This window comes from Nematostella vectensis, chromosome 14 (assembly GCF_932526225.1).
Source record: "Nematostella vectensis chromosome 14, jaNemVect1.1, whole genome shotgun sequence".
Classification (NCBI taxonomy): Eukaryota; Metazoa; Cnidaria; class Anthozoa; order Actiniaria; family Edwardsiidae; genus Nematostella; species Nematostella vectensis.
This window is the reverse complement of record NC_064047.1, coordinates 8,107,676-8,119,096: the sequence shown is the minus strand read 5'-3', so window position 1 is coordinate 8,119,096 and position 11,421 is coordinate 8,107,676. Positions and strand designations below refer to the sequence as shown.

General features: G+C 41.6%; 1 protein-coding gene across 7 annotated transcripts; it reads left to right on the top strand.

The window, feature by feature from the left end:
• Nucleotides 1-118: 118 nt before the first annotated feature.
• Nucleotides 119-11,189, top strand: LOC116621145. Of its 7 annotated transcripts, none has more exons than XR_007306457.1 (4): nucleotides 119-183; nucleotides 446-683; nucleotides 6,427-6,609; nucleotides 6,909-8,049. XR_007306457.1 is itself a non-coding variant. In XM_048721518.1 (4 exons), the coding sequence occupies exons 2-4, from the start codon at nucleotides 575-577 to the stop codon at nucleotides 10,289-10,291; spliced, it is 315 nt and encodes a 104-aa protein (XP_048577475.1). In that variant the 5' UTR covers nucleotides 119-183; nucleotides 446-574; the 3' UTR covers nucleotides 10,292-11,189. The 7 variants fall into 7 exon arrangements, 1 of the variants encoding a protein (XP_048577475.1); XM_048721518.1 differs by lacking the exons at nucleotides 6,427-6,609; nucleotides 6,909-8,049 and adding exons at nucleotides 8,261-8,436; nucleotides 10,262-11,189; XR_007306454.1 differs by lacking the exons at nucleotides 6,427-6,609; nucleotides 6,909-8,049 and adding an exon at nucleotides 10,262-11,189.
• Nucleotides 11,190-11,421: the final 232 nt, after the last annotated feature.

Genomic DNA, 11,421 nt, shown 5'->3' with positions numbered 1-11,421 from the left:
TTTTGAAATGGGTTTGAAAATGGGTTGATTCCTACTATACACCAGTAGATAAAAGCGTCCCATCTTTATAACAGTATTTCCTGTTTTGGGTAACCTGTGGTCACATGGTCTTTTTCGCACCTCGACATGATGTGCAAAGCGAGACGAGTTCAAACGTAACCGGATGGTTTTGAAGCGTGAAAGGTAATGAAAGTTACGGCTCTTGATTTATTTAAACGGGCTTAGAACATCTTGTTTCATTACAATTTGCAGAGAGAGATAGTCTCTGGTCGGGTTAGGATGGAATCCTGACTGAATACGCTATTTTATAGCCTTATATATTTCAGCAAACGAATGCGAATACTAAAACATGGCTAACGACAGTACAACGTCGTATTCCTTTTTTGGTGAGAGTCTTTCACGTCTTATTTTGCTTACACTAAATACAATTTTGGTTTATTGATAGGGGCTCTATTCAAAGAGTGACCTCAACGGCACATGAGCCGGAGGAAAGACTTTGGGATTTACGAGGGAGAAACACGGGGTAATTTCTCTCATGTTCTGCCTTTGTAAACCTTGATTCCCTCAAGACAAAATGAGTCGACAAGATGGTCTATTACCGAAGATTTGCAAGCAATACTGCAAGCCTGGATACCCGAATTGCTCAGAAGGTTATGTACGGCAACCATGTGATACATGGAAAGGTATGGAAATCTATAAGTTTACGTTTGCAACTCCAATATTATACAAAATCTGTTTTCGCGTGACAAACAGCTAATAGAATACCCAAACATTGCCTGGCCGTTTAATCATACAACTCTTCTCTTTGGTCCCTCCACAAATGCAGTTCCTTGGAAAGAAACCTATCGGATTTTGCAGTCATTTCAAACGAAATTCGCATTAAAAGAACCACCAAGCCCATTCGGATGGACGGTAGACACGACCAGCACACCTGAAAGCATTTAAAATAGTTGTAGGGTCATCACAGTTAGGGAAAGTTCATTTATTAGAGAGCTTAACACATTGACCCCTCAACCGGCCTGTACCGGCTTTGGGAAGTACCCACAACCCAAAAAATTCATAAATTCAAAATAAACACAACAAGATGAAGATACTCAGGCATCAGTCTAAGGGATAAATGGTCTTGTAGATATGCATCCAACCAAGGTGTTGGCATCTACTCTTAAGCCAAATAATAGCACAGGTTCTTTGACAAATCTCAAATCGAACAAGGAGAGAAAAGCAGAATCACCCCTCTCAATAAAACGCTCAAAATACCACACAAGGGAGAGAGATCAGCAAACACAGCTCAAGACACAAATAGATACCTTTATTCTGATCCTCCAGGTACATTTCCTTGGCCTCAAAACACAATGTCCATTCCTTGAAGGATTGTACAACCACGAAAATATCTTTACATATTGCAAAGCATTCTGGGAGATCCAGGGGAAAATTCACGAGGGGAGGGCCAGTCAACACTCCTCTCTCCAAAGTCATATGGTTTTTTATAAGTCCTTTCACCCCGAAGCCAAACAAATCAATTCCAGGTCATACAGACCCAGAATAGCAGTGTAAACAATTTTGGAATCAATTTGGTTTCAGAAAAGACAGCATTTAGGAGAGCTGTAGTGATTCATTAGAAAATTATTTTCTCATCAGGGCAAAGCCAAACAAGAAAAAATCATCATGAATCCCCCTTTGCTTGCAAATATTCATAAGCAAAGCACTCAATTATGCCCCAAAAAACTTCATGATGTCCTGAGACACTCTCCTAATATGCTCATAGCTGTATTTTTGATGAAAAATACAAGCAACCATCAACTTGTGCTGGCTTCAGCACAACGACAAGGGATTAAAAGTGGGGACCGCAAAGCACTGTTGGAAAGCTTGGATACCGCTGACTAGGTGCAGCTGTGTTTGACTTTGACGGGCTGTATAAAACTCAGAATAGGGGGGGAGGTATCTGTTTTCAGTCTGTTTTTTGTAAATTCAGCTCCAAAAAAGCCAGGAGTCAATGGGTTAAGCAAGTCAACACGAACGGCATCAAAAACGGTGCGCACGCTCACGAATTGCAAAGTAGAACGTAAAAATAGGGAAAATGCCGTTCGAGATTTCCTGTCACGGACTGGTCATAGAAATACTAAAGACAGCTCTTCACAAAAAGAAAGAAGCACACAGGGAGAGGAGACTTATGATAATCAGTGCAGAGTAGACACAAGAGAAGTAGTTGGAGGGTCATCACAGCTAGGGAAAGTTTATTTCTTATCCCGAGGGGGGGCGGGGGTGAGGATAGAGAGATAGATAGTTTATTTAATACCATTTCAGCTAGTAAGCTGAATTACGGTAAAATTACAATATAATTATAAAAAATTCTAATAATAAACTAAAAATATAAAGTTAATAATACTATATACATGACTATACAATTTAAAAACCAAGGTGGAAACCAACGCGACGCATTAGATATTACGAGACTGTTCTTAAAATGGTTGGTCTTGCACTTTGGAATGTTAAAGGTGCGTGTGCGCCGAAGGGAACTAGAGCTGGAATTGCACGCTGGCAACAGGTGGTTTTATTTATCGTAGGCATCTTTGATTATTTAATTAAAAAGTTGATCCACCATTTGCTGCCTTCTGCTATGTAGAGTGAGAAGGCTTGTTTTGTAGAGAGCATCAGCATAGTGAAGGTCTGGATAAATTATCCGTAGAGCATGCTTTTGGATTCTTTCAAGCTCTTCTGACAAATATGCTGGTAAACTGTCGTGGAAAACTTGCGAGGCGTATTCAGCAACTAGTCTTATACATGTCTTCTACAGACACATGCTCGTTCCATTTTAGGTCATTGGAGGTTGTAAGACCAAGCAGTGATCAATGTGATCTAAGGATTTTTTGAAGTCAAAGAGTACTACGCGTACTGTAGAGCCATTCCCATCGGTATTCTTGTACCAGTTGAATTTGGTTGGAAATTTTAAACTTGAGTATTGAAGTGGAGGGATATTTTAGATGCTTATGGCACATACCTTATTGTCATCGAAATCAGCATCAGCATTTTCCAGTGCAGTGACTTCAGCTTTTTTCTTCAACTTTCTCCTTCTAAGTGGTAGTGGCTTTCGCAAGACTTTGTGGTATTCATGTGATGTTATCTTGAGACTCTTCTTATCTGGACTTAAACACAGGGGGAGCACATTTTTATCTAAAGGAGCAAATTCTCTAAGTTTCTCAACTCGGTAACCTGAGCAAGTGCATCTGAAAGTGCTGCCCTGTCCTCTACCCAATAAGTTTCATCGCGTAAGAGGCCAAGTTTCTTCAGGAGCTTACTGAGGAGGCTTGTTGAACTAGTGTGATGAGTAGAAGGGGAGGGTGGCTTACTGTTCTTTATTGGCTGTGTGATCTTTTCAGCTTTGTCATCATCGTCATCATCATCTCCATGGTCATCATCATCAACATTGTCGCCATCATCATCACCATCAACTTCCCCACTGAAAGAACCGCTTTCTTCAGCAAGCTTTGCAGGTATCCCAAGTGCCTCTGTGTCCAGTGTCATAGATATCAGGCAGTTGATCAAAACTCCACTCTCCATAAGTGTGAAACACCGCATAAATATGCTTACATGGGAAGTAGCACTTGAGCAGCAAGGGGTTTGGAGGTTCACTGTGTACAGCCAGTTGGCATCCTTGGATGCTTTCACTTGAAATTCTCCTTTAACGACGTCAACACAATGTATATCCTGCAAGGGGTTTGGAGGTTCACTGTGTACAGCCAGTTGGCGTCCTTGGATGCTTTCACTTGAAATTCTCCTTTAACGACGTCAATACAATGTATATCCTGCAAGGGGTTTGGAGGTTCACTGTGTACAGCCAGTTGGCGTCCTTGGATGCTTTCACTTGAAATTCTCCTTTAACGACGTCAACACAATGTATATCCTTCAAGGGGTTTGGAGGTTCACTGTGTACAGCCAGTTGGCGTCCTTGGATGCTTTCACTTGAAATTCTCCTTTAACGACGTCAACACAATGTATATCCTGCAAGGGGTTTGAAGGTTCACTGTGTACAGCCTGTTGGCGTCCTTGGATGCTTTCACTTGAAATTCTCCTTTAACGACGTCAACACAATGTATATCCTTCAAGGGGTTTGGAGGTTCACTGTGTACAGCCAGTTGGCGTCCTTGGATGCTTTCACTTGAAATTCTCCTTTAACGACGTCAACACAATGTATATCCTGCAAGGGGTTTGAAGGTTCACTGTGTACAGCCTGTTGGCGTCCTTGGATGCTTTCACTTGAAATTCTCCTTTAACGACGTCAACACAATGTATATCCTGCAAGGGGTTTGGAGGTTCACTGTGTACAGCCTGTTGGCGTCCTTGGATGCTTTCACTTGAAATTCCCCTTTAACGACGTCAACACAATGTATATCCTGCAAGGGGTTTGGAGGTTCACTGTGTACAGCCAGTTGGCGTCCTTGGATGCTTTCACTTGAAATTCTCCTTTAACGACGTCAACACAATGTATATCCTGCAAGGGGTTTGGAGGTTCACTCTGTACAGCCTGTTGGCGTCCTTGGATGCTTTCACTTGAAATTCTCCTTTAACGACGTCAATACAATGTATATCCTGCAAGGGGTTTGAAGGTTCACTGTGTACAGCCTGTTGGCGTCCTTGGATGCTTTCACTTGAAATTCTCCTTTAACGACGTCAACACAATGTATATCCTGCAAGGGGTTTGGAGGTTCACTGTGTACAGCCTGTTGGCGTCCTTGGATGCTTTCACTTGAAATTCCCCTTTAACGACGTCAACACAATGTATATCCTGCAAGGGGTTTGGAGGTTCACTGTGTACAGCCAGTTGGCGTCCTTGGATGCTTTCACTTGAAATTCTCCTTTAACGACGTCAACACAATGTATATCCTGCAAGGGGTTTGGAGGTTCACTCTGTACAGCCTGTTGGCGTCCTTGGATGCTTTCACTTGAAATTCTCCTTTAACGACGTCAATACAATGTATATCCTGCAAGGGGTTTGAAGGTTCACTGTGTACAGCCTGTTGGCGTCCTTGGATGCTTTCACTTGAAATTCTCCTTTAACGACGTCAACACAATGTATATCCTCCAAGGGGTTTGAAGGTTCACTCTGTACAGCCTGTTGGCGTCCTTGGATGCTTTCACTTGAAATTCTCCTTTAACGACGTTGTTGGTGTTGACAATGTTGAGAACCTGTTCTCTCAGAATAGCTGTGCCCACCTCCGTACGCACGACATCCAGGTCTTTTCTACATATATCTTCACAGCTTGGTTGGCGTTGTACACTGGGGACCTCCTCAAGTCTGCAACTGCCCCACCGTATTGGGCGAGCTGACGTGAATCCGCCACCCTTTTCAGCAGGGAGAACAGCGCTGCTTGCGCAGCAGGATTTAGACCGCTCTTCGGGAGCCAGTGCCACCGCACATCCGGTGATCATGAAACGGCAGGCTTAGGTATGGTATGGACTTGAGCTCACACAAAAAAATGTTCGCTAAACCATGTTTCTCGTTTTGATTAAACTACTCGAGATCCTTTAGAATCAACTATCTTAAATCCATAACGCACTGAACCTAAAGAAAAGGGGACGTCTACTTACCATTATCCGAGAAGCGCTTATTGCCCTTCACTTGGAATTGTGCTCTAATGAAAGAAGTTGTAGAAATGCAAAACAATTCCCCAAACACAGCCTCCATGGTCTCTCCATTAGATGCGTCATAAATCCTGTATAAGTAGTCGTCTTCTTGCTTGATTGTGGTAAAGTTTTCAAACAAAATGTCTTTCTCACATTGAATAATATCGCTTTGGTCTTGAGATGTGTCCGTCATTGTAAGGGTTCTAAGGAAAAACGTGAAAGGTGCCGGGTTTTTTTACTTGTCCAGCTGTAAAGCTGGAAAGGATATGACGTTTGTTTCCTTCACCCCCATCCAACGCCTAAATATTCCATCTCAATCTGGAACGGAAATGACCGTTTTTTTTTTTCCTTACCCTTCCCAAACACCAAACTCGGGACCAAACCAGGTGAGTGCACAGTGGGGTCATTTCTTATTCTTATCCAACGATCGTCAAATACTATTCTTTTCCTATGATACCATGGCTGTGCACCCCCTCCCCCCGCCCCTCTCAGCCAATCCTGGGTACGCGCCTGCAAACTATTCCAAACCCCCTATTCCTTACACAACCAAAAGTTTACTGAACCAAAAGTTTACGGTCTTTATAATGATTACCAGAGATATGATTACCAGAGATAAAACGCAAAAACAATGAACGCGCGCTTTCCTAGCCGAGATTGGGAGACTATGTTCTTGCTCATTGACTTTTATAATCTGCGTGATGACATATAAAGCAACAAACACTAATTAAAATAATTTGCAAAGGAACTAAAAATACATTATACTTTTATGATCTGTCACCTCTTTTGCCTACATATTTATGGAAGTCTATTATGGAAGTCCCCAGACCCGACCACAATCTACGTCCGTGGGAAATTGCTTCACGCGAAAAATGGCTAAATTCTTCGGTCCGCCGCCATTATTAAAACACCAAGTGAGCACAAAGAGAATGTTGGTTCGTATTCAAATTCAAGATATGAAAAATAAAGCTGGTTTCAAGGTGACTTGAGGTAAATTTGAAGTAAAACCACGGTTGAGTTCTGTTTTTTTGTTGGTTTAAGTTTATTTTCGATTGAAGATTAATACTGATTTGAACATCGACGGAGTGATACTTGTCGCTCCCGCGTCCTCCTGGCTTTGCAATAGTTTAACAATTTATACACGACTCGAATTATTAAGAAACGAGACTGACTCGGCTCAATCAGGTTGAAGCGGGGCGAGCTCTTCGTTTTTGATTTTTTTTCTCTGGATATTTTGAGCGGTTTAGAGGCGCAACTCTAATGCTATGCTCTTCTATTATTTTTTGTAGCCGACGCGACGCAGGGTGGATCGAGCTGAATTCACGGTTCAACTGGTTGAGTTCATGATGAATTGATTCACCACCCTGCTCGCTGAAAAAGCCTAAAGGAAACTTCCATTTCCGGATGTAATCTACTACATTCACTTCTAACATATGGAACTTGGGTAAAAAGGTCTCATCTGGAAATGTGGCTCGGTAAAATGCAGTGAATTCCTTGATGCCATTTTCTGTGGAGAAACAAGAAACAGAATTGTTAGACTGTTGATTTATATTTTTCTCTCTTTACAAAGCTTGTGGAACTCAAATAATACCTAGAATTCTGAGCTGAGCTGTATTCATTGAAGTACTGCTGTTATATAGAAAGTGGACTGAGCCAAAAAGGTGAAGAGTTCATGGAACTTTGTTTTGACAGTCATTGCTTCTCCACGCAATGCTGGGCTGTGTTCTTCAACTACATTTACTACCACGCTACAGATCTTTTCGATATTTTCTGTCTGAAAATCAAAAGCAAATCGGATTAGTACACTTAAAATATAACTGTGCTGTATCAGAATTTTCTTTACCTTCAGTGCAATGTTTACATGGTTCCCTACAAAGCAAGCTCCATGGGTAGGGTTGCCGCTTGATTTTAAGGTCCTGAAGCTGTTTCTCTAGGGCTTGGAAGATCTTTCCCATGTCCCTAGCTTCTGACCGCAGCTCTTCTGCCATTTCCTCCTTGATTCAGAGCCCAAAAATTAGCGTTAAATTTTCATGAGAGAATAAAAAAAGTAACAGTGTTTTACATTTTAGTGTTCCATAACAGCATAATGCATTCTTTATGTTCCCCTGGACTTGCCGGACAACCATTTGTAAATGTGGGGCATTCTCATCCAGACCATCCATTCTCAACAGACAGCTGGTACGTCAGGAAATCCTGGAACTGCTTGGCTTTTTGATGGAGACGTTCAGCTTCCTCCAAGTTTTTTTTATCTCCCTCAGTTGCTGTACATACTTGTCAAATTCAGAGGCGCTACTAACACGAGCATCAGGAGCCTGAGTATCAGCATTAGTTTGCAATTTTAATATCAAGCTCCTCACCTTCAGTCAGCAGCAGCTCAAAAAACTTAACAAATAGACCAAAGCTGATACGAAGGCCTGGGATGCAGATCTAGAAAATAGAACAAGGAAAAGATTTGCTTTTCTTTTGTCAATATTGCTAGACTACAAGTCTAAAACCTTTATCCTTACTTATTGGAATATCAAGTAAGGGCTCATGGATGACATTACAGCATTCTTTTCCCCTTTTTAAGCCGCTTTTGCCCGGAATACAATGATACCAAGTCTCCAAGCTGTTCTTTGTATCTTTGTGTTGCTGCTTTCAGGCTGTTACTGGTGTCAAGTTCCCAAGTCGCGCAACAACGGGAAACGGGGCCAGTGCGGACCTCGTTTAACATTTGCTCGAGGGTTCGGGTCTGAGGATCTAGCACACAGCAGCAGCTGGGACGGGGCTATTTGCACGCTGGCGCTTTCTCGGGGGACAGGGATGGCTGTTGCACAGGTGATAAGGCAATCGGGTACCACTGGCCCTACATTTAACCAGGTACCCCTCTATAAGCTGGATTAAAACAAGCGGTGCACGCTGGAGGTTATTAGGGTCCGCCAGCGTCTCTTGACATATTGGGCATGCTGGATGTTTTTCCCCCAACTCGAATGCAGATTTCCAGCAGTCCGAGCAGCAGCTGTGCTGAAACTTTGATGACAGAGGCTTTTCGAGGACTTCTAGGGAAATAGCGCAATGAAACTTCTCTTATTTCGTTTCGAAAAAGTCAAAGCGCTCGGTGAATCGGTGGTCTCTTAGTGTGTTCATAGAGGCACTAAGCTCGGTGACGCACGCGATTAGTTGTGCTTTTAAATCCTCGTTTGTCGTCTCTTCCAAAGCGGTGTTTACAGCCTGCCCTCTTGCACTGCCTCGCTTTGCTTTTTTCGGCCTACCGCCTTTTTGAATTTGCTCTTATAAGGCGCACGTTGGGCAGTCCTCTTCCCGGTGAATCTCCCAGATTATGGGAGCCTTGTCAGTTGTTGCGAGACGACAAAACTTACAAAAGCGCATCGGATGAATATAGGGGTCATCCTTCTCGACATTGATGCCAAATTTGCTCTCGAGCAATGTTTTAAAACCGCCGCAGGCAAAGCTTTGGGCATAGTGGCTTTTTGCCTTCTTCAACCGTTTTCCACAACACGACAGAGGCCTTTTAAAATCTCAAAGTGTTTGGCTTCAGCCTCCGCGGTAGCCATTTCTTTGAGCTCATGGGCGATATTAAAACGAGCTACTACTTCGAAAATTCGCAATCTCCCAAAACTATGAAAACAGATTCTAAGAGGCAATTATATATACACTGTAAAATTCCAAGGGCCGATTCGACCCCAAAAGCCAATTCGGCCCCAATTTTTCAAAGGTAATTTCAGCCCATTACGTTTCGATTTGGCCCATAAAAGCTAAATCAGCTTAGAAGGGTGCCGATTCAGCCCCAGTATTTTCTATATCAGCCCACCTAAATTCTGTTCGGCCCTATCTTCTAATTCAGCCCTTTGTAGGAGTTCATTTTAGCCCCTTGTAGTAGCCTATTTTAGCCCCCATAAAAAATCCGTTTTGGCCCTACCCTTCCAATTCAGCCCTTCGTATCTTATTTCAGCCTTTCGTATGATCCCATTGCAGCCCCAAGAAAGGTGCATCATTAACACTTTAACTAAATATCCATTTAAAATTAATATATCTATTTAAATCCTGAGAAAGCAATTTTATTTACAGTATTGATTTGTATTATTACATCACTACATTTGCTCATTGTAGACATCAACATCCGTTTTGGGGCAAATAAACTGTTAATTGTCCATTGTAACAATGTGTAGAGGCCGAAAAGTAACTAGATCAGTTTGCCTTTTTACTTCAACATCTCCCCTAACCCTGTAGGAGTGGGTGTGGTTATCATAACTTAATGTTTCAAGTTGTTTTAAAACAAAACAAATAGTGTTTTCCTTGGCAGGTACAGTAACTATCTCTTCAATTGTTGCAAATTTTGGCAGAAGTCCATCACCACCAATGTGAACAGCTACACACTTCTTGTACTTGGTGCGATTCACAATACACCAGTTGGCCCTTTCAAAAAATAAAATAGCACACCTTTTAGAACTGATACAATCCAAGGCTAAATCCTGCTTTTCCTAAAGAACGGAAATTACAAGTGAACTGTCTGTAAAGAAGTCAATTCTTATTGGGAAATAAATTATAAGCATCAAAAATATAAAACAATAGTATTTATGTTTTAGAGAATTTGTTCCAGAGTTCAATTTTTTGCTTGAGATCAAACTCGGCTTATTTGCAGCATCAGGATAGCCATGGTCAAAATCCCTGATTGAAGTCTTCAAGTTGTCTAATGTCAAGAAACGCTTCTCATACATGGCATACTTGAGGAACTCCTTCACCTCGTACTGCAAAAGCCCCTCGAGAACATCATGCATGGCATCACCAGGAAGACCACCGACAACATGGAAGTACCTGGACAAGTTAGGTATTGACCTCTGATTTATCCCATATTGCTGGGTGATATCCTCCTCAGCATTTTCTATCTCTATACAATTCTGATTGTACATCTCTCTGGTGCGTAACTGGAAATCATCTTCTTTGAACTATAAACAGTGAAAAAAAAAATAGGCTCCCTCTGGCTTTATAAGTGCACAAAAAAATAATACAGTTTCATCTAACAAGTTACAACAAGGTTGTAATATTATCCAAAGGCTTACTACAGTGCTAGCCAGTCATACAATGTAAATGCAAATTATTTGTAATTAGACATTTCAATTCAGCTCTAAATACCAATATTTCATGCACAGGCTGTAAGGCTTAATAAATGCTTCAAACATTTTAAACCACGACCTTTTTTCTTTAATTCATGGCATCCATTTACATTACCTTAGAAGCAACATCAATTGCGTTTCCCATGCAAACTCTGCATTTAAATGATGCAGCACTCCCAATCTTGAACCCCCCAATTTCTTGAGAGGCTAAGTTGTCTCCAGAGACAAATATCAGGGTTCCAGAAAAAGACCTCTTTCTCCCGTTAATGATTAGTTGACAGCCACCATCCTAAATCAAAGGAAAGGTAATCTTTGTAACCAAGGGGTATGGAAGAAAGTGGTGCATAAACAAATAAAATAAAACTCACAAATAAATAAAACAGGTAAGGATCCACACCATGGGAGCAGGATGTGCTATCTTACTTATTCACTTAAAACTAAAAGACCCCCTCCCCCCAAAAAAATATCAAAAATAATAATAATTAAATAGGGCAGCCTTTGAGCCTCTAAATGTGTGCTGATGTAGCTGAGTTACCTGTTCTAGTATCTATCTGCATCATCAAGGTTCTTAGAATCTCATTACATCCATACTTCTGGATAACAGGCCTCTTTGCAACTGCCAGAAGCTGGATTGCCTTGAGAATTGAATTGGAATTGGAATTTTGGATCAATATTCCTAAGGGTATAA

Bases quoted from the DNA above. Each gene is read 5' to 3' on its own strand.
- LOC116621145 (XM_048721518.1), top strand. From the start codon at position 575: ATGAGTCGACAAGATGGTCTATTACCGAAGATTTGCAAGCAATACTGC. The intron at 684-8,260 runs GTATGGAAATCT...TGCTGCTTTCAG, and splicing joins ACCATGTGATACATGGAAAG to GCTGTTACTGGTGTCAAGTT. The intron at 8,437-10,261 runs GTGATAAGGCAA...GCTTATTTGCAG, and splicing joins CAGGGATGGCTGTTGCACAG to CATCAGGATAGCCATGGTCA.